Source organism: Hypomesus transpacificus, chromosome 9 (assembly GCF_021917145.1).
Source record: "Hypomesus transpacificus isolate Combined female chromosome 9, fHypTra1, whole genome shotgun sequence".
NCBI lineage: Eukaryota > Metazoa > Chordata > Actinopteri > Osmeriformes > Osmeridae > Hypomesus > Hypomesus transpacificus.
The window spans coordinates 13,956,758-13,982,677 of NC_061068.1; the positions used below are offsets into that span (position 1 = coordinate 13,956,758).

Here is a 25,920-nt window from a genome sequence, read left to right on the forward strand (position 1 = left end):
CAGATTTTGTAGCTATAGTAATTCATGAGTTTATGGAAGTGATACTTTAAATAATTGGGCCTTTTCGTAGTCACTCATTTGAAGAGAAAAAATTAAATGAAACCAGAGAATGTCTAATAAGGGTTAGGGTCTAATAATCCGTAGACGGGCTCTGATGAAACTGAACAAGTGTTCTAAAGTGAATATTCAGGTTTCCGGGTGGGTCTGAACCCTGGTGCATGGCGGTCTGCTGGCGGTGAGTATCCCAGTTTGCGCTGCTGCAACTTCACCAGCCGAGGGAGAGATGGGATAGAAAAATGGGGGATTTGGGCTAGGGAAGCGGGAACGCTCAGGGAATTGTACTAGTTCTTTAGTTAAATAGATACATTATTAATTTTCAAGATATACTTTGATAGGGATTAATTAACGGTGGTTCCGACGGACTAAACTGGTTGCGCTGCCAAATGGCTAAATCGAGCTCAGTCGAGTTTGAAGTAAAGAGGCCTTGTTATCTTAGTATAGCTAGCTAGTTAGCTAGCCTGCTTGTAATGCACCAAAGGGGCTGCTTCTAATGTCTAACATTAGTAATTTGGGCAGGTAATTTGTTGTATAGTGACTACAAGTCTTAAAGCTGTGATCACAGTTTAAAAATATTGTTTTGGATGTGACAACGGATATTGCATAGATTTAGCAGGCTAAAGTAAAGATAGCCTGTTAGCTACTGTGGCTAGCTACTGTAGTCGAAGCTAGCTCAACTTTCATGACAGTTGCTCAGTGGATGCACTCCAGTGTTCGCCGTACTGACCCATGATGCACACCCCTATCTTTATGACCGAGATTCGCCACAAATAATTATTAAAGGATATTCCCCAAACAGCCTCATTATATATTGAACTGCGAATATAGTGTATTTGGTAGGCTAGCTGTGCTAAAGAGTAAACAACTATTATTCTCATTAACTCTCTGGCCAGGGAAGAGTTCCCCTACTCCTATTCAGCCCCATAAGATTATCAGATGTCCTACACATAAGCATTTTGAGGATAAAGAATAAAATATAGAGATATTTCAACCATAATCAATATTAGACTAATACATTTTGAAGCCAGAATCACTTCATAGCATGACATCCAGTTTTAGTCGTTGTTAGGAGATGGGTCTTTCATGATCACGATACTTTGATTCCTTTACTCCACATGGCTCTATTCTGTTGCAGCATGCCTTTCTTAGGTTCTCATAGCAACCTTGCTGTATGTTTTATCCACTTTTGTTTGTGGGATGTTTGTCTTTTATGGCTGCAGCCTGCATGGGTGAAAGCCCCACAGATTGCTTGTCAGCTGCAGCTACCACCACCTGACGAACACGGCTGTAGCTACCACCACCTGACATAAACACGGCTGTTGCTACGACCACCTGACATAAACACGGCTGTAGCTACGACCACCTGACATAAACACGGCTGTAGCTACGACCACCTGACATAAACACGGCTGTAGCTACAACCACCTGACATAAACACTGCTGTAGCTACGACCACCCAATATAAACACTGCTGTAGCTACGACCACCCAACATAAACACCGCTGTAGCTACGACCTCCCAACATGAACACTGCTGTAGCTACGACCTCCCAACATGAACACTGCTGTAGCTACGACCACCGACATAAACACTGCTGTAGCTACGACCACCTGACATAAACATTGCTGGAGCTACGACCACCCAATATAAACGCTGCTGTAGCTACGACCACCCGACATAAACACTGCTGTAGCTACAACCACCCGACATAAACACTGCTGTAGCTACGACCACCTGACATAAACACTGCTGTAGCTACGACCTCTCAACATAAACACTGCTGTAGCTACGACCACCTGACATAAACACTGCTGGAGCTACGACCACCTGACATAAACACTGCTGGAGCTACGACCACCTGACATAAACACTGCTGGAGCTACGACCACCTGACATAAACACGGTTGTAGCTACAACCACCTGACATAAACACGGCTGTAGCTACGACCACCTGACATAAACACGGCTGTAGCTACGACCACCTGACATAAACACTGCTGTAGCTACGACCACCCAATATAAACACTGCTGTAGCTACGACCATCCAACATAAACACCGCTGTAGCTACGACCTCCCAACATGAACACTGCTGTAGCTACGACCACCGACATAAACACTGCTGTAGCTACGACCACCTGACATAAACATTGCTGGAGCTACGACCACCCAATATAAACGCTGCTGTAGCTACGACCACCCGACATAAACACTGCTGTAGCTACAACCACCCGACATAAACACTGCTGTAGCTACGACCTCCCAACATAAACACTGCTGTAGCTACGACCACCTGACATAAACACTGCTGGAGCTACGACCACCCGACATAAACACTGCTGTAGCTACGACCTCTCAACATAAACACTGCTGGAGCTACGACCACCTGACATAAACACTGCTGGAGCTACGACCACCTGACATAAACACTGCTGGAGCTACAACCACCTGACATAAAAACTGCTGGAGCTACGACCACCTGACATAAACACTGCTGTAGCTACGACCACCCGACATAAACACTGCTGTAGTTATAACCTCCCAACATAAACACTGCTGTAGCTACCACCCCCTGACATAAACACGGCTGTTGCTACGACCACCTGACATAAACACGGTTGTAGCTACAACCACTTGACATAAACACGGCTGTAGCTACGACCACCTGACATAAACACGGCTGTAGCTACGACCACCCAATATAAACACTGCTGTAGCTACGACCACCCGACATAAACACTGCTGTAGTTATAACCTCCCGACATAAACACTGCTGTAGCTACGACCACCCGATATAAACACTGCTGTAGCTACGACCACCGACATAAACACTGCTGTAGCTACGACCACCCGACATAAACACTACTGTAGCTACGACCACCTGACATAAACACGGCTGTAGCTACAACCACCTGACATAAACACTGCTGTAGCTACGACCACCCGACATAAACACTGCTGTTGCTACGACCACCCAATATAAACACTGCTGTAGCTACGACCACCCAACATAAACACCGCTGTAGCTACGACCTCCCAACATGAACACTGCTGTAGCTACGACCACCAACATAAACACTGCTGTAGCTACGACCACCTGACATAAACATTGCTGGAGCTATGAACACCCAATATAAACGCTGCTGTAGCTACAACCACCCAACATAAACACTGCTGTAGCTACGACCTCCCAACATAAACACTGCTGTAGCTACGACCACCTGACATAAACACTGCTGGAGCTACGACCACCCGACATAAACACTGCTGTAGCTACGACCTCCCAACATAAACACTGCTGTAGCTACGACCACCCGACATAAACACTGCTGGAGCTACGACCACCTGACATAAACACTGCTGGAGCTACAACCACCTGACATAAACACTGCTGGAGCTACGACCACCTGACATAAACACTGCTGTAGTTATAACCTCCCAACATAAACACTGCTGCAGCTACCACCCCCTGACATAAACACGACTATAGCTACGACCTCCCAACATAAACACTGCTGTAGCTACGACCACCTGACATAAACACTGCTGGAGCTACGACCACCCGACATAAACACTGCTGTAGCTACGACCTCCCAACATAAACACTGCTGTAGCTACGACCACCCGACATAAACACTGCTGGAGCTACGACCACCTGACATAAACACTGCTGGAGCTACGACCACCTGACATAAACACTGCTGGAGCTACGACCACCTGACATAAACACTGCTGTAGTTATAACCTCCCAACATAAACACTGCTGCAGCTACCACCCCCTGACATAAACACGGTTGTAGCTACAACCACTTGACATAAACACGGCTGTAGCTACAACCACCTGACATAAACACGGCTGTAGCTACAACCACCCAATATAAACACTGCTGTAGCTACGACCACCCGACATAAACACTTCTGTAGTTATAACCTCCCGACATAAACACTGCTGTAGCTACGACCACCCGATATAAACACTGCTGTAGCTACGACCACCGACATAAACACTGCTGTAGCTACGACCACCCGACATAAACACTACTGTAGCTACGACCTCCCAACATAAACACTGCTGTAGCTACGACCACCGACATAAACACTGCTGTAGCTACGACCACCCGACATAAACACTGCTGTATTTACGACCTCCCAACATAAACACTGCCGTAGCTACGACCACCCGACATAAACACTGCTGGAGCTACGACCACCTGACATAAACACTGCTGGAGCTACGACCACCTGACATAAACACTGCTGTAGCTACGACTAACTGACATAAACACTTCTGTAGATAACACAATATTACATAAACACTGCTGTAGCTACAACCTCCTAAAATAATACGAATTCTGCGTAGTTACATCGGCGCTGTGGAAAGAAATTAATAGAATGGTATCTCGTGTGTGTGTGTGGTGGAGCAGCAGGAAGATGGAGAGTTTGGGAGTGCAGGCGGTGGCGTTAAGTGATGGCTCCACTGCCTACATTGAACAGGCCATCAAAGGTGAGCAGTCTCACACACTTAACCCTTGAACAGGCTATGACAGGTGAGCATGCTCTCCTGGCTGACACACACACACCGGTGACCCTTCCATTTCCCCGTCCCTAGACGGGAACCTGGTGGAAGGAGACACCGTTCAGCTTGAGGACGGCACCACGGCCTACATCCAGCAGGTCACCGTGCAGCACAAAGGTCAGAGTTCACACCCGCAGAAATCGTCACTCACCTTATTTGGACCTACCCCTCAGCCTCCCTCAATCACAGTTCATCATTTTTCTGATGATTTATTGCACTTGAAGAATGCGAGATGTTCTTTTATGCCTTGTCTTGTGAGTTCAATTTTAATGAAAAGATGTGTTTGTGCTGACAGAGCCCCTTCCTTTTGAGGATGGCCAGGCGGTGCAGCTGGAGGACGGCACCATGGCATATATACATCACACCCCCAGAGGTAGACCACCTCCTCACCCCAACCTCCATGTTCTACTGTACGCAACACTGTGTAGGAGGTAGTCTTTTGAACCTGTGGAGTTATATAGGTGTTTCTGCTGACTCCTGATATGATTATTGTAGTCCCACCATCTTGGAGAAGAATAAACACAGTCATTTGGCTAGTCATGCATTTCCAGACCATTTTGGAAGATGACAGTTAGGTTTTAAGTGGCTGGTCTTAAGAACAGGATCCTGCACACTTCCTTAGGTCCACTGTCCCAGGTCTAGCAACATGTCCCCCTCCTTCAGTTCCTGACCTCTGACCCCGTGCAGATGGGTACGACCCCAGCGGCGTGGAGGCGGTGCAGCTGGAGGACGGCAGCACGGCGTACATCCACCACCCGTCTGCCACGCTGCCGCCAGGGGGCGCTCTGGAGGAGCTGGCCGGAGACGAGGGCGCCAAGCCAGACGCCGTCAGCACCCTGGGCAGCTACGGGTCTGAGACGGACGTGAGCGAAGCTATGTGTGGCGCTAACAGCCTGTTGGATCATACCACTGTGCAGGTGAGGGATCATACCACTGTGCAGGTGAGGGAAAGGGCCGAGGACTGGATGAAGGACTTTTCTGTTTGTGTCATGTCTTGTGTATCCATAGCAACACCATCATCCGAGCGTTGATGATGTTGCCGTGGGGGATGTTTCACGAGATTCATGAGATGTTGTTTGTGTGTTTATTTTCCCTGTGTTTGGCTTGTCCTCTCATCCTCTTAAAGGTGGTGTTTGAAGGGATGTGGGGGTCGTCTAAAAACCAGCAGGTCGCAGAGAAGAGCTTCCGCTGTGACTACGAAGGCTGTGGACGCCTCTACACCACCGCACACCACCTCAAAGTACACAAACACACACTACACCACCTCAAAGTACACACACACACTACACCACCTTACACCACCTAAAAGTACTCACACACACACACTACACCACCTTACACCACCTCAAAGTACTCACACACACTACACCACCGCACACCACCTCAAAGTACACACACACACACACACACACTACACCACCTTACACCACCTCAAAGTACTCACACACACACACACTACACCACCTTACACCACCTCAAAGTACTCACACACACTACACCACCGCACACCACCTCAAAGTACTCACACACACACACACTACACCACCGCACACCACCTCAAAGTACACACACACACTACACCACGTTACACCACCTCAAAGTACTCACACACACACACACTACACCACCTTACACCACCTCAAAGTACTCACACACACTACACCACCGCACACCAGTGTTAGTGAGTGCTGTGCTGCGTGATGTGTTAGTCAGTGCTATGCTGCGTGATGTGTTAGTGAGTGCTGTGCTGCGTGATGTGTTAGTGAGTGCTGTGCGGTGTGATGTGTCCAGGTGCACGAGCGTGCTCACACGGGCGTGCGCCCGTACAGGTGTGAGCTGGCGTCGTGCGGGAAGGCCTTCGCCACGGGCTACGGCCTCAAGTCCCACCTGCGCACACACACTGGGGAGAAGCCCTACAAGTGCCCTGAGGACATGTGCTACAAGGCCTTCAAGACCTCCGGAGACCTACAGAAACACGTGCGGACACACACAGGTAGGACACCAGTAACACCAGTAGGACACACACCAGTAACACCAGTAGGACACACACCAGTAACACCAGTAGGACACACACCAGTAACACCAGTAGGACACACCAGTAACACCAGTAGGACACACCAGTAACATCAGTAGGACACACACCAGTAACACCAGTAGGACACACAAGTAACACCAGTAGGACACACCAGTAACACCAGTAGGACACACACCAGTAACACTAGTAGGACACACCAGTAACACCGATAGGACATACCAGTAACACCAGTAGGACACACCAGTAACACCAGTAGGACACACCAGTAACACCAGTAGGACACACCAGTAACACAGTAAGACACACCAGTAACACCAGTAGGACACACCAATAACACCAGTAGGACACAGCAGTAACACCGGTAGGACACAGCAGTAACACCAGTAGGACACACCAGTAAGACCAGTAGGACACACCAGTAACACCAGTAGGACACAGCCATAACACCAGTAGGAAACACAGCAGTAACACCAGTAGGACACACCAGTAAGACCAGTAGGACACACCAGTAACACCAGTAAGACACACCAGTAGCACCAGTAGGACACATACCAGTAACACCAGTAGGACACACACCAGTAAGACCCCCTCTCTTTCTATCTCTGTTAGGTGAGAAACCATTCCACTGTCCGTTTGAGGGCTGTGGCCGCTCGTTCACCACCTCCAACATCCGAAAGGTTCACATCAGGACACACACAGGCGAGCGGCCCTACATGTGCCCCCAGCCCTCCTGCGGGCGCGGCTTCGCCAGCGCCACCAACTACAAGAACCACATGAGGATCCACACAGGTGAGGGGGAGGAAACACACTCATACACACACATTAATACACACACACACACACTCTCTTACACACACACACACACTCCCATCAGCTACACACACATCAAAAAACCACACGAATGACTCACACTCACAATGACTAACTCCCGTGCCCCCCCCCCCCCTTCCCCCCTCCAGGAGAGAAGCCGTACCTGTGCACGGTCCCCAACTGTGGGAAGCGTTTCACGGAGTACTCCAGCCTGTACAAACACCACGTGGTGCACACACACTGCAAGCCCTACAGCTGCAGCCACTGTGGGAAGACCTACCGGCAGACGTCCACACTGGCCATGCACAAGCGCACCAGCCACGGGGACTTTGACACGGCCGCGGAGCAGGAGGGTAGGCCTGGCCCGCACACACACACACAGGGAGGAACACTGAGAAACACACAGAGAAACACTGAGAAACACACACAGAGAAACACACACAGAGAAACACACACAGAGAAACACACACACAGGGAGAAACACACACAGAGAAACACTCAGAAACACACACAGAGAAACACACCCACACAGGGAGGAACACACACTCGCACAAAAACATACGCAGAAAAACACACACACAGAAACACACTATAACAGATACATATCAGGGCTTGAAATTGCAACCATTTTGGGTATCATATGCTTCTGAAATTGTGCTTCTCAAAATATATTTGGGAGCAATTGAGTGTGGCAGACTGGCCACTCACCAAGTGCCCACGTCTTCTTAGAAACACGAACAATATCAAACCTGTCACCTTTCACGAAATGTCAGTAGAAGAATTGGTCAGGGTTTCGAAGAGGCTTTTGTGAGGCCCTGTATATGTATGTACATATGTCTTTACCCTGCATGTTGACAATGCCACTAAAACGTCCTGTCATTGGACAGACGCGGAGGCGACAGACACTGCCCTCGACCAACCGCAAGACTCCTACTTGGAGGGAGCGGAGCAGCAGGAGGAAGAGGAGGAGCCTCAGGTCTGATTACATCCTGTTTCCTCCTCTGTTTGGGCTGCAGCGGTCTTCTCTCTCTCTCTCGGGGGGCATGTCACCAGCAGAGGGTCTGGGGTGGCTTGTGTCTCCTGCTGGGCTGTGTCTGTGTCAGGGAGCTGCTGTCAGCTGTTCCGGATCCTTCCAGCAGCTACAGACTCTTCTGGAGATCTGAGGGAAAAGGACAGGAAGTGAACATGTTCAGGGAGACGCATGAAAATAAAACCATATATGTTTGACATATTACATGCGGTTTTGTGATGTCACGAGCTCTCTGATTTCATAACAAGCAAACAAACAGTGTTTAAGGAAGTAGAGAAGGTTACACAGGAAGTAGTGTCGTGGTCGTCTGAGGGGTTCAGCTGTTTGCCATCCACAGGGCCTTTCACCCAAAGATCTGCACGCCATCACCATGGTGACCCAAGATGGCACCACCATCGCTGTGCCGGGACGGCAGACGGAGCAACACGTTACCATGGTTACCGGGGAAGGGAATGAGCTGCAGCCGGTATGTGCCCTCCCCCCCCCCCCCCCCAACACACACACACATTACCACAAGAGTACTTTGGATAGTTCTGTTATGTCATCTGTGGTTGCGTTGCTCGGCAGGTTGCCATAGTGACGTCGGACGGCCTGCTGCGGGGGGGCACGGCGTCTCTGTACCAGCAGGTGGCGCTGCTGGCCACGGCTAACGGCACCCAGATAGCCGTCCAGGTGGGACCGGCCTCTGAGGCCTTGTCTTACTCCAAACATCCTAGACAGTAACACATAGGCACTTACGTCTGACGTGGTTCAGGAACCCCAACCGCGTGTGAACCTGTCAGTGTGTTCTGAGGGAGTCTACCAGCGCAGAGCATTAAGGCTGCTGGAGCGCTGGAGCCAAGGGGGAGCGGAAACATACAAATAATGCTGTGTGTGTGCGTGCGTCTGTGTGTGTGTGTGTGTGTGTGTGTGTGTGTGTGTGTGTGTAGCTGGAGGACCAGCAGACCCTGGAGGAGGCCATCAGCATGGCCACAGCCGCCATCCAACATGGAGGACTGGTCCCCGAGGGGGACAGCTGACCCCCTCCTGCACCCCTCTGAGGAGGGCTTGGCACCCGGCTCACTCCCAGACCTCCAGGAACCCCCCTGGAACTCTCCTCTTCTGAAGCTGTGGAAGACAACCGTCAACCAATCACACCCTGAGGGGAGGGGCCGTGAGGGCTGGTCATGATGATACCGGGGGGGGGGGGGGGGGGGGGGTTGGGGTCAGTGCTGGGATTTTATTTATTTGGCCTTTTTGCCTTTTCTTTTGCCATGGTGTAATATCCTGGAGATGCAGCTCTATGTGGCCACGGCTCAGGCTAACAGGGTTCAGCAGGAACTGCTGCAGGGCTTTGGTTTGCTTCTTTAAGACTTTAAAACGTGAGTGTGTATGAGTTTGGGTTTGAGTTCAGGTGTGACTGACCACAGGCCCTCAAGTTCTACTGGTGCTGAACAGTCGGTGGACATTGTGGGTTGGTTTGAGAAGTACTTGGTACTAGGAAATAACACAAGTGTTCTCTGAAGAAACTGTCTGTTGACGTGAAGAGCTACAAGCTTGTTCGTCTGCATCTGTGATTAGTAGGTGGACAAGCACAGGGGTAGAAACCCAAACTGTATGTGACATATAAAGTTCGGGGTTCATGCATGACTTCGCACATTTGTCAATAAACTAGCTTTATCTTTTCTTTTCGTGTGTTTGTTGAAACCAAAGTTTTGGTTTGACCAAAAGATGTGAGTTTAAACCTTTCCGGCAAATTTCTACACTAGATGGCAGTCTACCGCCAAAAAAAGAAAACATTATTTTTTACAAAATGAAGCCTGTTTTGATCGTCTGCAGTACATTTACATTTAGTCATTTAGCAGACGCTCTTATCCAGAGCGACTTACAGTAACTACAGGGACAATCCCCCCGAGGCAAGTAGGGTGAAGTGCCTTTGGACACAACGTCATTTTTGGCTCGGCCGGGAATCGAACTGGCGTGTTCAGATTACCAGCCCGATTCCCTCACCGTTCAGCCACCTGACTCCCCGCAGTACCTATGCTTCACAACAAGGGGCACATTACACCTACAAACTTACTTCCCAGTCCTCATGTTTTGAGAAGGCCACAGTTGGTTTAGTGGATGCTCGCTCTAGGACATAACTGACAGTTGCTGTACTGGAAAGTTCCCAAAGATTTTAATTCAGGCATTTAAAGGCAATCGTCGAGAGCTGGCTGCCATGTGTTTGCATTTAACCAAAGGTTAACTCAAATGTCATGACATTCTGGATGGAAAGAAGCATGTCAAGGACCGAAAGACATATCAAGTTGGCAGATAAATGGTGCACTTAACCACACATTGAAAATACTTTTTGGTCAGGCCAAATCCCACACGTAAAGTAAATTGCCCTTAGCAGAAGTGCCTGCGAGTCCATTCATATGTTTATCATTCCAAAAAGATTTTTCATGAAAATTCTCTCATTCATACAACTTAGTAGTTCAACAAAACTGCCAACAAAGAGATGGGGGGAAAACTAGGATTAAACTCTTGAGAGAAAGAAGACAAAACAGGGAGCAAAATGTTGTATGGAGGCCGTCTCCACCTCCAGATCATTTGTTTTGAGTTGCCACTTGTTGTGCCCCTCACCCATCCTCACCCTCCCCACCTCGCACTCACAAAGAAGCAGGGACAGATGGCAGAGCACAGCCCCTCTCTCCCCCTCTCCCTTCCTCTCCTCCCCGGGAACTCCACATTCCAACCCAGCTCAGCCTCTTCCCCCTCTTCCACCAGGCCCTGCATTGTGGACGCTTGTTATTGTGGTGCTTTTACGGTAGCTAGCTGCCTAAACGCACTACTGCCAAGTCAAGTCTGTTCTTTGTCACGTCAAAGGCCTAGCCTTTGATGAGGAAAAGAATCATGTATAAGGAATCAACAATTTGACAGATTGTAAAGGACAGATTTAGTCTCCAACAGGGATACATAGATGCAGGGATTCCACTGCTTGGGAAGGGAATCTTGCCTTTGCTCTGTGTGACGAGAGCTTTTGTTCCAGTCAAGAGCACCATGAATCTAATCCGAAGCTGTGAGTAGTTGATAAGCATGGCTCTGGAAGACGTTCCAGGTGGGGGTGAGGCAGGGTGTGGATGCCTGGCGGAGGCACGGTGGTCTGGATGATACCCAGCACCATCAACACCGACGAACACCCCCTGTTCCAGGACCAGCTGTTCCAGGACCAGCCTCCCCAACCCTGACTCCACCCAGTCAGACGCTAAGCTGAGCACAGATCAGAGTTGTGTGTGTGTGTGGTGGGGGGAGGGGTACATAAACCTCTGTTTATATCAACCAGTTTCCACCAACGCAGATCACACACCAAAGCCTGAAAGCCCTCCTCTCTCCTCCTCGCCTCTCACAGCCCTCCCCTCTTCACCACTTCCCCTTTGTGGCTTCTGTTCTACCTTGGCAACAGAGCCTGATTGGTTGAGCGGCTGTGACATCATTGCCACTGGGAACCAAACAGCTGCAGTGAGAAGGAGAGAGAATGAAAGAGATGAGGGAGAGGAAGGGGAGGAGGAGGGAAGGAGGGAGAGAGAACGAGGACGGAGAGAGAGAGAAGGGGAGAAGGAGGGAAGGAGGGAGAGAGAACGAGGACGGAGAGAAGGGGAGGAGGGAATGTTCGATCGTGTGTTAGAAGAAAGGTGAAATATAATGGAGAAAATCAAAGAAGGAAAGGATATGAGGTGTGACGTTAATGACAGCCAGAGAGAGGAAAACGTTCAATAAATGTAAATATATTTTAGGAGAGAAGTGATGGATGAGGCAACAGTGATAGACACAAAAAGGAGAGGAAAAGAGCGCGAGAGACAAAACAGTGGCAAGGTTTGGGCCATTGTCACTTCTTGGTGTCCTGTCTTTTCTAAGGACTCCCCAGAAGGTTGCTCTCTCTCCCTTCCATGTTTATGAACACGCGTGTCCTGGATGGACAGGAGTTTCCTGTTTCAGTCTGAGGAGGGAGAGAGGAGCACACATCCAGAGCCAGACAAACCAGAGGCCATATGAGCCGTGCCATTGTTGATAGTTTCTTTTTTCTGTTTTTGTTCATATGTTGCTAACCACAGGGGAACAGTATCTTCTACTGTAATAGAACACCCTCCCCCCCCCCATTTGGTTAATTTCTCAGGGGACTCTGTGGTTTTTTGTGGAAGCGCAACAAAACAACCTTCTGATGGTTCGACCAACCACCACCTCACTACCTCACCGCGCAGCAATTAGGGTACACTCTATTCTACTGCACCCTACTCTACTGTACCCCACCCTACTCTACTGTATACCATTGTACAGTTGTTGTTCTCTCGTGGTAGGTGCAGTTTCACACACATGCAGTTCCATATCAGATCATATTAAACACATGCAGTTCTACATCAGATCATAGTGAACACATGCAGTTCTATATCAGATCATATTGGACACATGCAGTTCTATATCAGATCATAGTGAACACATGCGGTTCTATATCAGATCATAGTGAACACATGCAGTTCTATATCAGATCATATTGAACACATGCAGTTCTATATCAGATCATAGTGAACACATGCAGTTTCATATCATCAAATAATATTGATCAGAATCAGAAAGGGATTTATTCACCATGAAAGTTTGCACAGACAAGGAATTTACTTTGGCAGGTAGGTGCAAACATTAAACATGCAATCGAAAATTTAAATATGAGAACTAACTATACTAAGGGTACATAACTAGCAATACTAAGTGGAATTCAAATGAAAATTAACTATACAATAAAATATAAAATATATGTTGCAGTAATTTACAATATAAAAATACCAAAAATACAAATCCCTGGGTGAAACTGTACTGGTGCACAACAACACAGGGCAACAGAACAATACCAGACAAATGAGTAAATAAATAAGTAGAATATAACACAAAAAGACACGTTTTGTCTGTACAGACACACAGTCACTCACATTTACATACACAATAGATCAGTAGGTGTATGAACCAGGTGTCTGGCTTGTTTGCTGCTGCTAAGCCGTGGCTCTGGTGCTCCTGTTGAAACCTGTCTCCCTGATGTCTATCAAGAACATGAAGCCTGGGTTAAAGTACTGACAGAGGTAGATGTGTGTGCGTGTGTGTGTGTTTGTGTGTGTGTGAGTGTGTCTGTAGGGTGTATGTGTGTGAGTGTGTGTGTAGGGTGTATGTGTGTGAGTGTGTGTGTTTGTTTCTTTGTTTACCTCACATTGTCTCTTGCTTATAGTCTGTGACCTGAATCTCTACCTCAGACAAACATGGTTGAACATTTCCCCCAGTGTGTGTGTGTGTGTGCGTGTGTGTGTGTTGCACCATCCAAAGTTCTTGATTATGTCACTCTGACCTACTAAGCTGATGAACACACTGGGGTGGGGATGAGGGTGGGTGGGGCACACACACACACCCCAACACTACCGCTAGTGAGAGTTAACCCCCAACACTACCGCTAGTGAGAGTTAACCCCCAACACTACCGCTACTGAGGGTTAGCATGTTGACCGGCAGCCTATGTTCGGTATGTGGGCTTATTATTGTTTGCCAGAGGGTTAAGCAAGGCCTTCATGACTTTACACACGTACCCACCCACATGCACACACAGCCTGTTATCAGCCTTATCAGTGGGCAGCCTGGAACAGCTGGTGAAGTTAACAAAGTTAAGGCCTAGACCAGTCCAGGACTGTTAGTTTTTTCAAAAAGCACTCAGGGTTTTTCGTTTGTCAGAACATTTAATTTAGTTCCTCCCTTCCTTCCTAGTCCAAAACGCAGACAGAACTGAGGAATGTGTGTTTGAATCAGACCAACTTGATCAGTGTCCAGGGAGTTGCAGGGTCCCAGGGCTGCTTGACTGCGATCAAGGCTGTATTTGAGGACACAGAGAGCATGTTCACAACCTGTTGAACTACTCACAACTAGCTGTTTGTCAACGTTGACGGGATGTTCTTTAGGTTGACCCAGTAAGTGAATGTAACAGGCCAAACAACCATTTTATGGGAGATTGGACGGGGAGATTGAGTGTCGAAGATTCAAATGTTTTTTTTTCTCAGCCTTTGTTTTGTTTTCATCTCAGTCTGGCGGCTGCTTCCTGTTCCTGCTATCAACAGTCGTGCCTTGCCACTTCCTCCCTCCCCCACCCCTCCTCCCTCCCCCACCCCTCCTCTCTCCTTCCCCCACCCCTTGTCGATGTGATGGAAAACCCAGACCCACAAGAAAGCAAAACACACTCTGTTTTGATGTGTGCCAAACACACACTGTTTTGTACTGTGTCAGTTAAGTGACAGTGTTTCTGCATTTGTGTGTGTGTGATTGTCAGTAATGTGTGTGTGTGATTGCCAGTAGTGTGTGTGTGTGTGCCAGTAAAGGGTTAACCACAGCTGGGGAGTGTTTGGCTGGTGGGGGGTGAGAGCCGCCATGTGGTGGTTGTTTGGGGGTTCAGAGAAGTGGGAGGGTCGTTTGGGGGGAGACTGGAGGAGGGAAGGAAGGGGTAGTGGCAGTGGTGGGGGTGGTGTTGAGGCAGGGTGGGAGCAGAATGGGGTGTGAGAGGGGAGTCTCTTTAATGTCTGACCACATGACTGCCCCCCTCCCAAGACACAAACACTCAGACACAAACTCTATCTGCGCAGCCAGAGAAGCACTTTGTGAATGAATGGAAGTGCGGGGGGAATCTTTTTTTACATACAAGTGTGTGTGTGTGTGTTCGGACAGCTGCCCCAGGATAGGGTTCACGGCATCCACAGGGAACAATCCAGGCTTTGTGAGGCGGGGGGAGGGGGAGGGGGGGAGGGAGAAGGAAACAGGACAGAGAGGAGGTACAGATATTTAGGCAACAGCTGCTAAAAGACTCACGTAGACCATAAAATTCACCCCTCCTTCTAAACTGTCACCTTTGCACCTTGACCACGGCCAATTCTGTGGTCATTGGAGTTTATTGTTGTTTGTCCAGTGCCCTACTTTCAGGAGAGGGCCTGACTTTAAAGCCGGCAGGTAGTTATTTGGGTGAAAGTCTTTGTGACAAGACTTCATTCACCAAGTGACTTTGTACGTAAACTACAAATGCTTTGTAGGGTGTAGCGGTTATTTGATCATAAGGGGACAGTGTGGAGTCAGAAACTGCATGACAACTACATGTTGCATGTCTGTCAGTACATGGAAACAAAAGTTCTCAAAGGATTTGTGAAATATTGGTTTTAAACATACCAAACAATATACAATGGCCAAACAAGCTAACCTCTCATTAAAAAGACAAGACAAAACACAAAGAAAATATCAAAATAATCTTAGAATCTCAACCAGGGGGTTGACTGAATGTTTCTACCCCAAACCATCCTAACATGTGGGTGGTGCCGAGCTCTGGAAATGTGGGGGGAAGGTTGGAGAAAGCAATGAGAAAGAGAAACAGAGAATTCTCCTGAGCCACACAGTCAGACGTGTCTGTGTTTGACAGTAAACAGCCCACAACTTCTGCTCTATAGGGGCTCCCCCTGGAAAGATTAGTCTCTTTGTGCTTGACACAAATGTCATTTTCACCAAGAGAAGAGAGCGCTGATGTGGGTGAAACAAGAGAACACAGAGATCTGTTTCACCTAGATACTGTGAGCGATAAAGAAGAAGCCATCTTGGGAGGGAAAACAGCCTCTATGTCTCAGGGCAGCACTTACAAAACACCTTTGTGGAGTGTGGAAGAGAGATGGGGAGGGAGACGGAGTGTGAGAGACATAGAGAGAGCAAGAGATAAAGAGAACGAGAGAGAGAGATGGAGAGAATCTCAGCCACAAACATCCTGCCTTTGTGCCTCTGAAGATGACTGTTGTGTGATGATGTTGTTGCTCTGAGTCTGATGAAATACAGATCCTTCCTTGACCAACCGCTGAAACACTGTTAGAGCTTGTCACCTCTGACCATTGACTTTCTCCTGTACTTTACACACATGCAGATAAGCCTATTTATCTCAGTTGATAAATTGCTGCTCCCATACTAATGGTTCTGATTAACTAGATAAGGGACTTGAAATACTGTCTTCTCTCCAATACACTGCTCGCATTGAGTCCTTCTGTCTTTATCACTTTGTTTACCTTACATTGTCCCTTGCTTAGAGTCTGTAACCTGAATCTCTCGGGAGGCACAGTGTGATGTTGATTGTTCTCTTCAAATGCCTCTGAAGAAACCCCCCAAAACTCCAAGGAAACAAGGACTCTGATGATTCAAAAGAATCAAAGACTCAAAAGTAATCAAATAATATTTAGGGATATTTAAATGTTTGCTACATTACATGTTGTTATGGTTCTCATTGAGTCTTACTAAGTGTTCTTGAGATCAACAAGGGGTTCAATCATTGAACAGTAACTGTTGTAACCACAAGTTTCAACAGCCACCACAAATCTAAGGCCACATTTGACCAAAGAACATAAAAGGAAGATCTGTTGTTGAACAACGTGACGCCCTTTTATCACTCTGAGAGATTTAGGGAAATTCAGAGTAAGGAAGTGAAAGAGCCAGTGTTTTCCCCTCTACCATCTCTCTACCAACTTATTTTTGGTCGATGCAGAAAGTCGTTTCACTCGGAAACAGGAAATGATGTAAAGGGCGTGAGGAGGTTTCAACCAAAAAACGCAAGTGGACACACACCTGAAGTGGACACACCTGTTGAATTGTGTTGTGATTAAACCAGATGTAAACCCAGTCAACAGAACGTGCACAACGTGCCCACCGCTTGACCCTCCTGAAGTGACCTCACCCAGAACCACAACAATAACAGCAGCTCAGACGGTCTTCATCTCCCTTTTTTAGATAATGACATTGAAATGAAGCCATTAAGGGGCGCCAAACCAATTATCCCCCCCCCCCCCACGCACGCACACACACACACACACACACAACTCCCTCTGAGGTAATCTTAAATGGCAGGCCCAGAGACGGGGGGGGGGGACACGGTACCGTAGGGGATTAGCCAAATGGTGGGCTCACAGGGGAAATTTGACCCATCCTTCTGACCTGCCTATCTGTTTAGCCTGCCTGCCTGTCTGCCTGTCGGCCTGTCTGCCTGTCTGGTCCCACAGACCTAACTAACTACACCCCCCCCCCCCTCCTCCTCCTCCAATTCTAACCCAGTAAATGTAGCAGGATGGCCAAACAATGCCCAAACCACCCAGAGCTTTGGGTGTGTGTGTGTTTGTGTGTGTGAGTGTGTGTGTGTGTGTGTGCGTGTGTGCGTGTAATCTGAGAGGATTGCGTTTGAGAGAAGCTGGTGTTGTCTGGCTGGAGGATTGGGGCGGTGCAGCCTAAACCCTGAGACAACACTCTGGTCCCCTCAGGGCAGGGAAGGGCAGCACACTGCCAGGAATGAGAGACAAGAGAGGGCGAGGACAGACTGACAGCCACAGAGGCAAGGAAAAACACCTCCTCCTATCCATTTTGCTTTATCTTTATGACGTACTGTAGGTGAAAAAACAAGACCCCCCTTTTCCCCCGGCTAGGGAGGATGAGTGTGTTTGGTGGCTGAGCGGTTAGGGAATTGGGCTAGTAATCTGAAGGTTGCCAGTTCGATTTACGGCCGTGCCAAATGATGTTGTCTCCTTGGGCAAGGCACTTCACCCTACTTGCCTCAGGGAAATGTCCCTGTACTTAACTGTAAGTCGCTCTGGATAAGGGCGTCTGCTAAATGACAATGTAAATGTAAAATGTTTGAGAGGCCTGTGTTGCTGTGGCTCATAAGGGGGGGGGGGGTTCCTCCGCAGCTAAACCACAGGTGGCCAAAACCTGTTGATTGAGATTGTTTTTTGTTGAGGGAAAGGTACAGTCACCAATATTTACCTGAACTTTTTTCGTCAGAGCTGCTTTTTGTCTCACTCTCTCAGCTCGTAAAAGGGCCCGTCAGAACAGCCAGCCTCCCAAATAACCAGAAATACAAGTTGTTGTAGCAATAAACTTAATGAGTTTCTGAGAAAAGAGAGGGTGATAGAAAGAGTGAGAAAGAGGGAGAGGCTGAGAAAGAGAGATACAGAGAGAAGAGAGAAAAAGCGAGATTAAGGACAGCCAGGGGAGGAGACCTGCCTGGTTACTGCTGCCCCCCTGTCCTCCAATCAGCAGGCAGACACGTCTCTCACGGCTCTGATGCGACCCAGCAGCTGCCTAGAGGTCAGAGGTCACCTACCGAGTTTTCAATGGTCTGTTTCAACATCCCACCCTGCAGCCTGGCTGGGAATGAGGTGGGGGGAGGTGAGGACAAGGAGTAATATATTAGCATGCTAGAGCTGGGACTAAGGTTGTTCACTGAATGGGCCTAAACATGTACAGGTCATAAGTAATTGTGCACACCACTGAATTCAACTGTAAGAGAGATTCTCTGTGGTTTGATTCAGGGTGACTAGGGTCCAACGGTCTTTCGGTATGAAGGACTGATTAGGAAAAAGAGAAAGAGCAAAGATTCATTTCTGCTCTCCTACAGTCGCTTCCTCTTCACAGTAGACCATCAGGAGCTTTTCAACAACACACTAGCTAGCTTGTCCTCCGCTCTCTCCTGGCCAGCAAGGATCTAGCTAGCTTGTCCTCCGCTCTCTCCTGGACAGCTAGGATCTAGCTAGCTTGTCCTCCGCTCTAGGATCCTTGGCTGACAGGCCCGGTTCCAGCCCACTTTAGTAGAGGCAATGAGACCTTTTTTTTTTTTTACATTTTAGCAGTTAAAGCTTCCAACTTTTTTCTCTTTGTTTCACTACAAGACTCAAAACACAATTTAGCTACCCAACCACCAGATGGGACAAGAGGCTGCCAACTGTCCAGAAACTTCGCAGACATGTTTTATGATTGACTGAGCCGAAACAGACAAAATGCTGTGGAAAAAAACAGAAACAAAGAAAAACTCATTCCGATTTTTTTCCCTTCATTTTGGTTGTGCCCACCCCTTGGAACTGGTATCTGACCAGGTACAGATCGCCTGTCTACCTTCAGCTGAGACTGATGACGGCCATTGTTGTTGAGCTTCTCCTATCATTGCTGCAGCTTAGAAGATCTGCCTTATCTGTCTGAGCCTGAGGTCTGAAACTGCGCACACACACACACACACATACACACACACACACTGACAGACACTCTTCGCCAGACACCTCTTACCGACCACCATGCTAAGTGGATCCTGTATCTATTTAGTCTGGGGAATGTTCTGCCCCACACTCCCTCTGACTTCCACACTAACAACCAGCCTGTGTGTCTCTGTAGCAACCGACGGAGAGAGCAACAGCAGCTATTCAGAAGGAGCCGTGAGGGTTAGGCTGGACTCAACCTAACCGCACACAAACGTCAGCTAGCTCAACCGAAGAACAAGAAGGAATTCAAAGCCTTTTTCTTGTACGATTCACCCGAAACTGTGATAATGACAAGAGTAACTAAATGTTCTCAGTGAAAGGTCCTGTCTTTAAAATGGAGGACAGAAGAGTTTGAGCAGGCCAAAGAAAGAAAGGAAGAGACATTAGGATTCAGCCAGAAAGTGAAAGATTGAGGAGACATACTGGGGTAGCCTGACTCTTTGACCACAATGAAAAATGTGTGTGTACAATGTTGGTGGCAGTGTTTTATGACATCCTTTATGTAATGGTAATATAAAAAGGCACCCTGGTACAAACAACACCATATCTCCTCTGCTTGATATGGCTGAGTTGGTCATTGTATTGCATTGTATTCTTATCTTTAGGTTTTGAACATTTGCCTGTGAACTCCTGTTAGGGAGTGGTTGTTTGTGGACTTTGCAAACCATGGTTAGTTGACGCACACACACACTCACAAAAGCACATGCTGAAACACACAGAGAGAGCAAGAATGAGCAACAATAAAAGGCTCATGTGTGCCAGGACATGACCTAAGCCTGCAAAACAATGATCTATGTAGGGTGTGTGTGTGCTTCTGCGTGTGTCTCTCTCTGTCTCCTTTCTTGTGGCCCACGTCATGAGAGGTAAGTGTGCTAGAGTGTGTGTGTGTATGTGTGTGTGTATGTATGTATGTGTGTGTGTGTGTGTGTGTAGTTCTAAACACCTCAAGACCCCCCTCATCATGTCTTGGACCCCGTCCCTTGCTCTTAAAACAGTCCAAACACACCCTGATGTAAGAGGCCAAACTCACTTCAGGCACTCGCTTCACACCAACTTCATCTTTTTAGTCTTGTTGTGTTTGACTGTGAGCACACTCAACACACACACATACACAACACACACACATACACAACACACACACAACAAACACACATACACAACAAACACACAGCTAACACATTAACACATTAAACCGCTCCATTAACACACAGTCCTTGTTGACAGACATCTACACTTATATTCCTCTTCACACCACCTTTTTGATGATATGATGGCCACCCCTAAATCCTGTCTGTCCCTCTCCTGCATGTCGTGTCTGCAACAACACACACATACACTCAAACACACACACACACTCAAACCCCAAAGAAAATAATTCATGGATACACACAGCCCTTAGAACTTGTATTAAAACAGGTTGTTCAGCTACAAAGGACAGATAAATACACAGAAATGTTTGTCTCTGTTGATGCTTAGATCTTATAAGCTTAAGGGCTTTCCAAAGTGTGGTTGGATGTCTTACGGTACATCCAATGCCTGCATAACCAAACACAAGTGGGACCAGCATCACACAAACACACACACACACACACAGCCTCACGCTTGGAGGTTTCCACAGTAGCACACACACACAATGTCAATCTGCCTCATTTGGCAGATTTGAGATATTGCTTCCATTTCCACTGTTGTCTCTATAAAACCTGACCCCTTCTCTCTCACACATTATACACACATCACACCAGCACCAGTTTTCCACTCCAGGCACTTGTTGCTGTAAAAAAGTCAGCCTGTTACTTGTTTCCTCTAAGAAGAGGATGAAAGGGGAGGGGGGTCACCAGGCTGAAAGAGGAGCTTCTGCTGCCTGTTTAGGGCCACAGGGCCGTGGAACGAGGGAGCAGACAGATGGTGAGAGAGAGGGGACACGAGGGAGGAGGGACGGCTAGCGAGGCATACTTTTTTATTTATTTTTATTATCCCTGCCCCCGTCTCACCCCCCCCCCTGCCGTCTCACCCCCCCTCCCAGTCTTTTCACAAACACCAGATGCCCCCGGCTCCTGAAAGGACTGAGGGAAGCCGTGCCAATTGTTACTCCGTCGTGTGCTGGAAGGGCTTTCGGGCGCCCCTCCTCTCTCCCGGGTCAAAACAAGGCTGAAACTGGGGGGGGATCCCAGGGATAATGGGGTCGGGATAGAAAAGCACATATTGCCCGCCTTATCTAGCATTTTTGGAGGGCTGTGTTTAAGTGTGGCCTCTATCTGGGTCTGGATATGAGGGGAGTGTAAGAGATTCGGGGGGGTTGGCATATTGCTAGCTGTGTTCTTGTGTTTGAGTCATGTACGTGGGCACGGAAGCACAGTCACACCAACAGGGGAGTCTTTGCCATCTGCATGTGTGTACTTGTGTGGTACAGTCAAACGCTTTGCATATTTCCTGGTCCTCTATAAACTGTATGAGTCACAACGTTATATGAACACAACTCCTGCTGAGCTATCGGGCATTACCAAGCAACAGCGGAACATTTCCATCTCCGTTTGTTGCGTGCTAAACATTTTCTTGAGTTGCATAAGGCCTGTTGATGGATGTTTGGTTTGCTTGATTTGGTTTGACTTTTCAGGTCAGCTCGATTCCTCCTGTGAATGAGTCAGACGACAAATGCAGGGATTAGGTGGATACCGAGAATGGAGGTCAGGTATTGTAGTGGGAGCTGGCCAGATAATGGATGAGGAAATATAACTCCCAAGATACTCGTGGGCGCTCGGGCACACTGTGGAAGACCAAACACACATTCACAAAATGGTGGCTCTGCCGGCAGCTGTAATAGCTTTCACTGAAGCTTGGCTGTTGACATTTTCTACAGCAGACTATTTTGGATATTTGTCCCTTACAAGTTTGATTTCCACCTGTCAATCCTCTTGATAGCAGCCACTTGATCAACGCCAAGCCAACACACCCAGCTTTGGAGCTTGACCCTGCGTTCAGTGAGCAATGCCGCTTCAGCTGACTGCTGCAGTTGGATCCCAACAGTGTTAAGTGAATTCTCCGAGGCGAAACAGAGCCCCACCCCTCCACCTGTGAGTGATTTGAGAACATGCCCAGACCTGCCTGTCAGCACTGATAAGCAACGCCAGCGCTGAAGGCCAGACAAGCCCAGTCATGGGCTTGAGTGAACGCATGAAGAGAATATCGAAGTGAATGAGTGAGAAGTGTAATACAAAGAGCTGAGACTTACTTGTGGTTCATGGTTGGGTCCATCTTGATTTCAGTTTACGATTTTCCCTTTACAATACTTTTAGTGTCATTGCCGTGGTGACAGTTGCCTTTGTCTTCCATTCCGTATACAGTACTTGCGGTTGTAAGCTCAAGTAATTTCCATGTCTACATCCAAGTGCTAAAGGAACAGCAGCCGCTACATTGAGAAACCGATCAAAAACGCACTTCTCATTTCATAAAGGTTTATTGTAATAAACTGACAAAAAAACTGTACAAGTATCTATATATGCACAAATCCATTTAAAAAAATTTACATTAAATGCATACTGTGCTTGAAATAGCTTACAAACTCTACATGTTTTTGAACACCTGTCTAAAACAGTAAACGATGGGGGAGGGGGGGGGCTGCTCAACAGCCCGGGGGGGGGGGGGGGGGGGTGCTACAACAGGGACAGGGCACCCAACACAACCTGGCAGTGACAGGGGCGCCAACGTAACGCCGACCGACCACCTCACAGCTTCTTCAGAGGCAGGAGACCTGGCGGGGGGGAACACTGGCCAGAGACCCAGCACTAAGCTACCGGTCTCCAATAAACTTTTGCAGGAGAGATAAGCCCCAGGTTATGGTGACACGGTAAAGCTATAAAAATACACACCTTTCTATTAGGATCCAAGAGCTTTTTGTTCCACTGGTTGTCGAGAGATTTAGCCAAACTTCAGTTTCTCTGAATACTCTGACTATTGCACAACAGGCTCATTAAGACAAGAAAGAGTTTGGCAGGTAGATTCCAACAATAAAAGGGGGTTGGTTACACGTCGTTGTTGCTTTAAGGCAGTACAACATGGGAGGCAGTTTACACTGGTATGGCGGACATTTTGTCATTTGTAGTCTTTGATTTTTGAGTGGTCCCGTTGCAAACCAGCAGTGCAGTGAAATACACAACAGCTTCATTGTCACAGAAAATCACCTTAAAATGTAGGTACCTGAACGAATCCCTCCCCCACCCCCACCCCCCTTTACATTCGTGAGAAGTGATTGAGTGAAATGTCAATACTATTGCACTAGAAAACTAAAACTGGATCCCAGAGTTGTTTTTTCTTAACTTAAATACAGCCCAGGCTTGTGGTTTAGTGTGCAAAGATGGTCAAAGGACAGACGAGCATAACAAGAGTCCTAGTGCAAAGCAAACCTGTGGGCTGGTAGTCAACAAATTCATAAAGTCGCTGCTTAACCCGAAGAAACAATGTCTAAACATTACCCAGTGCTTTTTTATGAATATTCCAAATCAATTAAAGTAATGGCAGATAATTTAATTTTTTTGTTTCTTTTAAATCTTGGGGAAATGTCGAGAGGATGGGAAAAAAAAAATCTCTTGGTGGTCAACGGCCTTCACATGAGCTGGCAGTGCCTGTCGTGGTTGTCCCGTCCCGTTGCTAGCCCGCTCCCCACTAGCTCGACACGGTCATCAGGTAGTTTTTCGGAGGGCTGGTACGGCCTCCCATTAGGAAGCTTTTCTTGCAGGTCAGCTGGGATTCATACGGCGAGGCAGTCTTGTTTACGACGGAGGCTGCGGGGCTGGGGGTAGACGGGACTTCGGCTTCGTACAGGACACATGTGGAGCCGTCCTCACCGATGCGGTAAGACACCTCGTACGGGTCGACCCACATGGTGAGTTCCCGGGGCAAAAGCGAAAACAGCTCGTCGCTGGTTAGTCCAATGCGACCCGCAGCCCGGCCAATGATGGGGTCCATTTCGTGGTTAATTCTGATGCAGCGGTAGCCAGAGCCCCTCTGGGGCTTGTCGGGGAACCAGTGCTGCTGGTAGTGCTCTGGAGAACAACAAAGGACAGTTTAGAATGAACTCGAGTGGTTCCGAGTGGCAAGTTGTATTTTTTTTTTTACTACACAGCAGGATCCATACTGAGTGATAAAAGCTAGGACATAACCCTGCTGCTTAGCAGACTGGAGTAGCGATGGAGTAGCGATGTCTAACAGCTGTGTAACCCCCCTCCCCCAAGAGAAGTGATAATCAGCTCGGTACAGCAATTTAACGAGCGAATCTCTACCTAAACTGGCAAGCTAACGTTTGCAAAATTATTGATTTGGGAAGGGGGGGATTCCCTCCAACTATAATCATTATTGATATTAATACACGATGAGAGCAACCTAACCTAGCAAGCATTCTGTTTGTCAGGGGCAGTGTTGTCTGTTGATCAGACAAAGCAAAGGCCCGCATCTAGCTAGCTAGAGCTAGCCCCCTGCTAACGTAGGTTAAAACACAACATAACGTTCAAATTTGGGGTAGATTTTTTCAAAATAGTATCGACTATCACTACATGAGATACTAATATAATTAAAAACGTCGAGTAAATAGAGATCGACTCGTTTTTTTACCTGATAATGACTGCTGCAGACAATCCCTGAAAACCTGTAGCTGGTGTTCGCTAAGGAAGCCTCTTGTTCTCAGCAGCCGGGATACAAAGGTCGCCGCCGCCGTTACTTCAGGGCCCATTTCAGATTTAGTCGGGTATCCTTGGTTCATAAAATGATTCAAGCCGCTCCGGGAGGCAGTTTGATCGACCGCTGAGTGAAACAGGCGAAACCGTGGTTGATTTGGAAGCTAACGGGCCTCGATTGGCACGAGAAAAAAATTGTTTTCGGATTTGGATGAATTCTCAAAGTCTGTATGTTTGTTTTCTTAACGCAACTAGTTGGCTCCAGTCAACGCAACAAAGGGCATTCTTTATCCCAAGTAAGAGCTAGATGAGTCGGAGTAGGAGCGCTGCCGTTTGATCCTTGGTCCCCACACAGTGTTGTGAAACAGTTTGTAGATTTCTTTTATCCAAAGGCTGAGACTGGCTGACGTCATTTCACAGCCTCTTTGATTGACTGGCTCTCTCGACCAATTGAACTCTAAACACACCCCCTTAGTGATACTCTCGAAGAGTGATTGGTTCAGAAAGTGGAAAACATTCCTGTCGCGTAGTGGGGGTTAGATGCAAATAGGGTTCCGTTCTCTACCAAATATAGACATTGACGTCAAACTTGTCGAGGTATTCGTGACGACAGTCTAACAACAATACACACATAGCGCTTTTACCGTAAACTCCAAGCAATTACG

At 47.8% G+C, this 25,920-nt stretch overlaps 2 protein-coding genes across 3 annotated transcripts; one reads left to right on the forward strand and one right to left on the reverse strand.

Moving 5' to 3' along the window:
• Positions 1 to 106: 106 nt before the first annotated feature.
• Positions 107 to 10,171, forward strand: znf76 (zinc finger protein 76). Of its 2 annotated transcripts, XM_047025799.1 has the most exons (13): positions 107 to 235; positions 4,480 to 4,559; positions 4,665 to 4,748; positions 4,927 to 5,004; positions 5,319 to 5,548; positions 5,758 to 5,871; positions 6,423 to 6,624; positions 7,276 to 7,455; positions 7,626 to 7,829; positions 8,364 to 8,452; positions 8,844 to 8,972; positions 9,074 to 9,178; positions 9,436 to 10,171. In XM_047025799.1, exons 1-13 carry the CDS (start codon positions 219 to 221, stop codon positions 9,523 to 9,525), a joined length of 1,602 nt encoding a protein of 533 aa, XP_046881755.1. In that variant the 5' UTR covers positions 107 to 218; the 3' UTR covers positions 9,526 to 10,171. The 2 variants fall into 2 exon arrangements, with proteins under 2 accessions (XP_046881755.1, XP_046881754.1); XM_047025798.1 differs by lacking the exon at positions 107 to 235 and having other exon boundaries at positions 3,721 to 4,559.
• A 12,856-nt stretch (positions 10,172 to 23,027) lies between these two features.
• Positions 23,028 to 25,678, reverse strand: btg2 (B-cell translocation gene 2). Its single transcript, XM_047025883.1, has 2 exons — positions 25,194 to 25,678; positions 23,028 to 24,628 (listed from the first exon to the last, which is right to left on the reverse strand). Exons 1-2 carry the CDS (start codon positions 25,339 to 25,341, stop codon positions 24,249 to 24,251), a joined length of 528 nt encoding a protein of 175 aa, XP_046881839.1. The 5' UTR covers positions 25,342 to 25,678; the 3' UTR covers positions 23,028 to 24,248.
• Between the last annotated feature and the right edge of the window lie 242 nt (positions 25,679 to 25,920).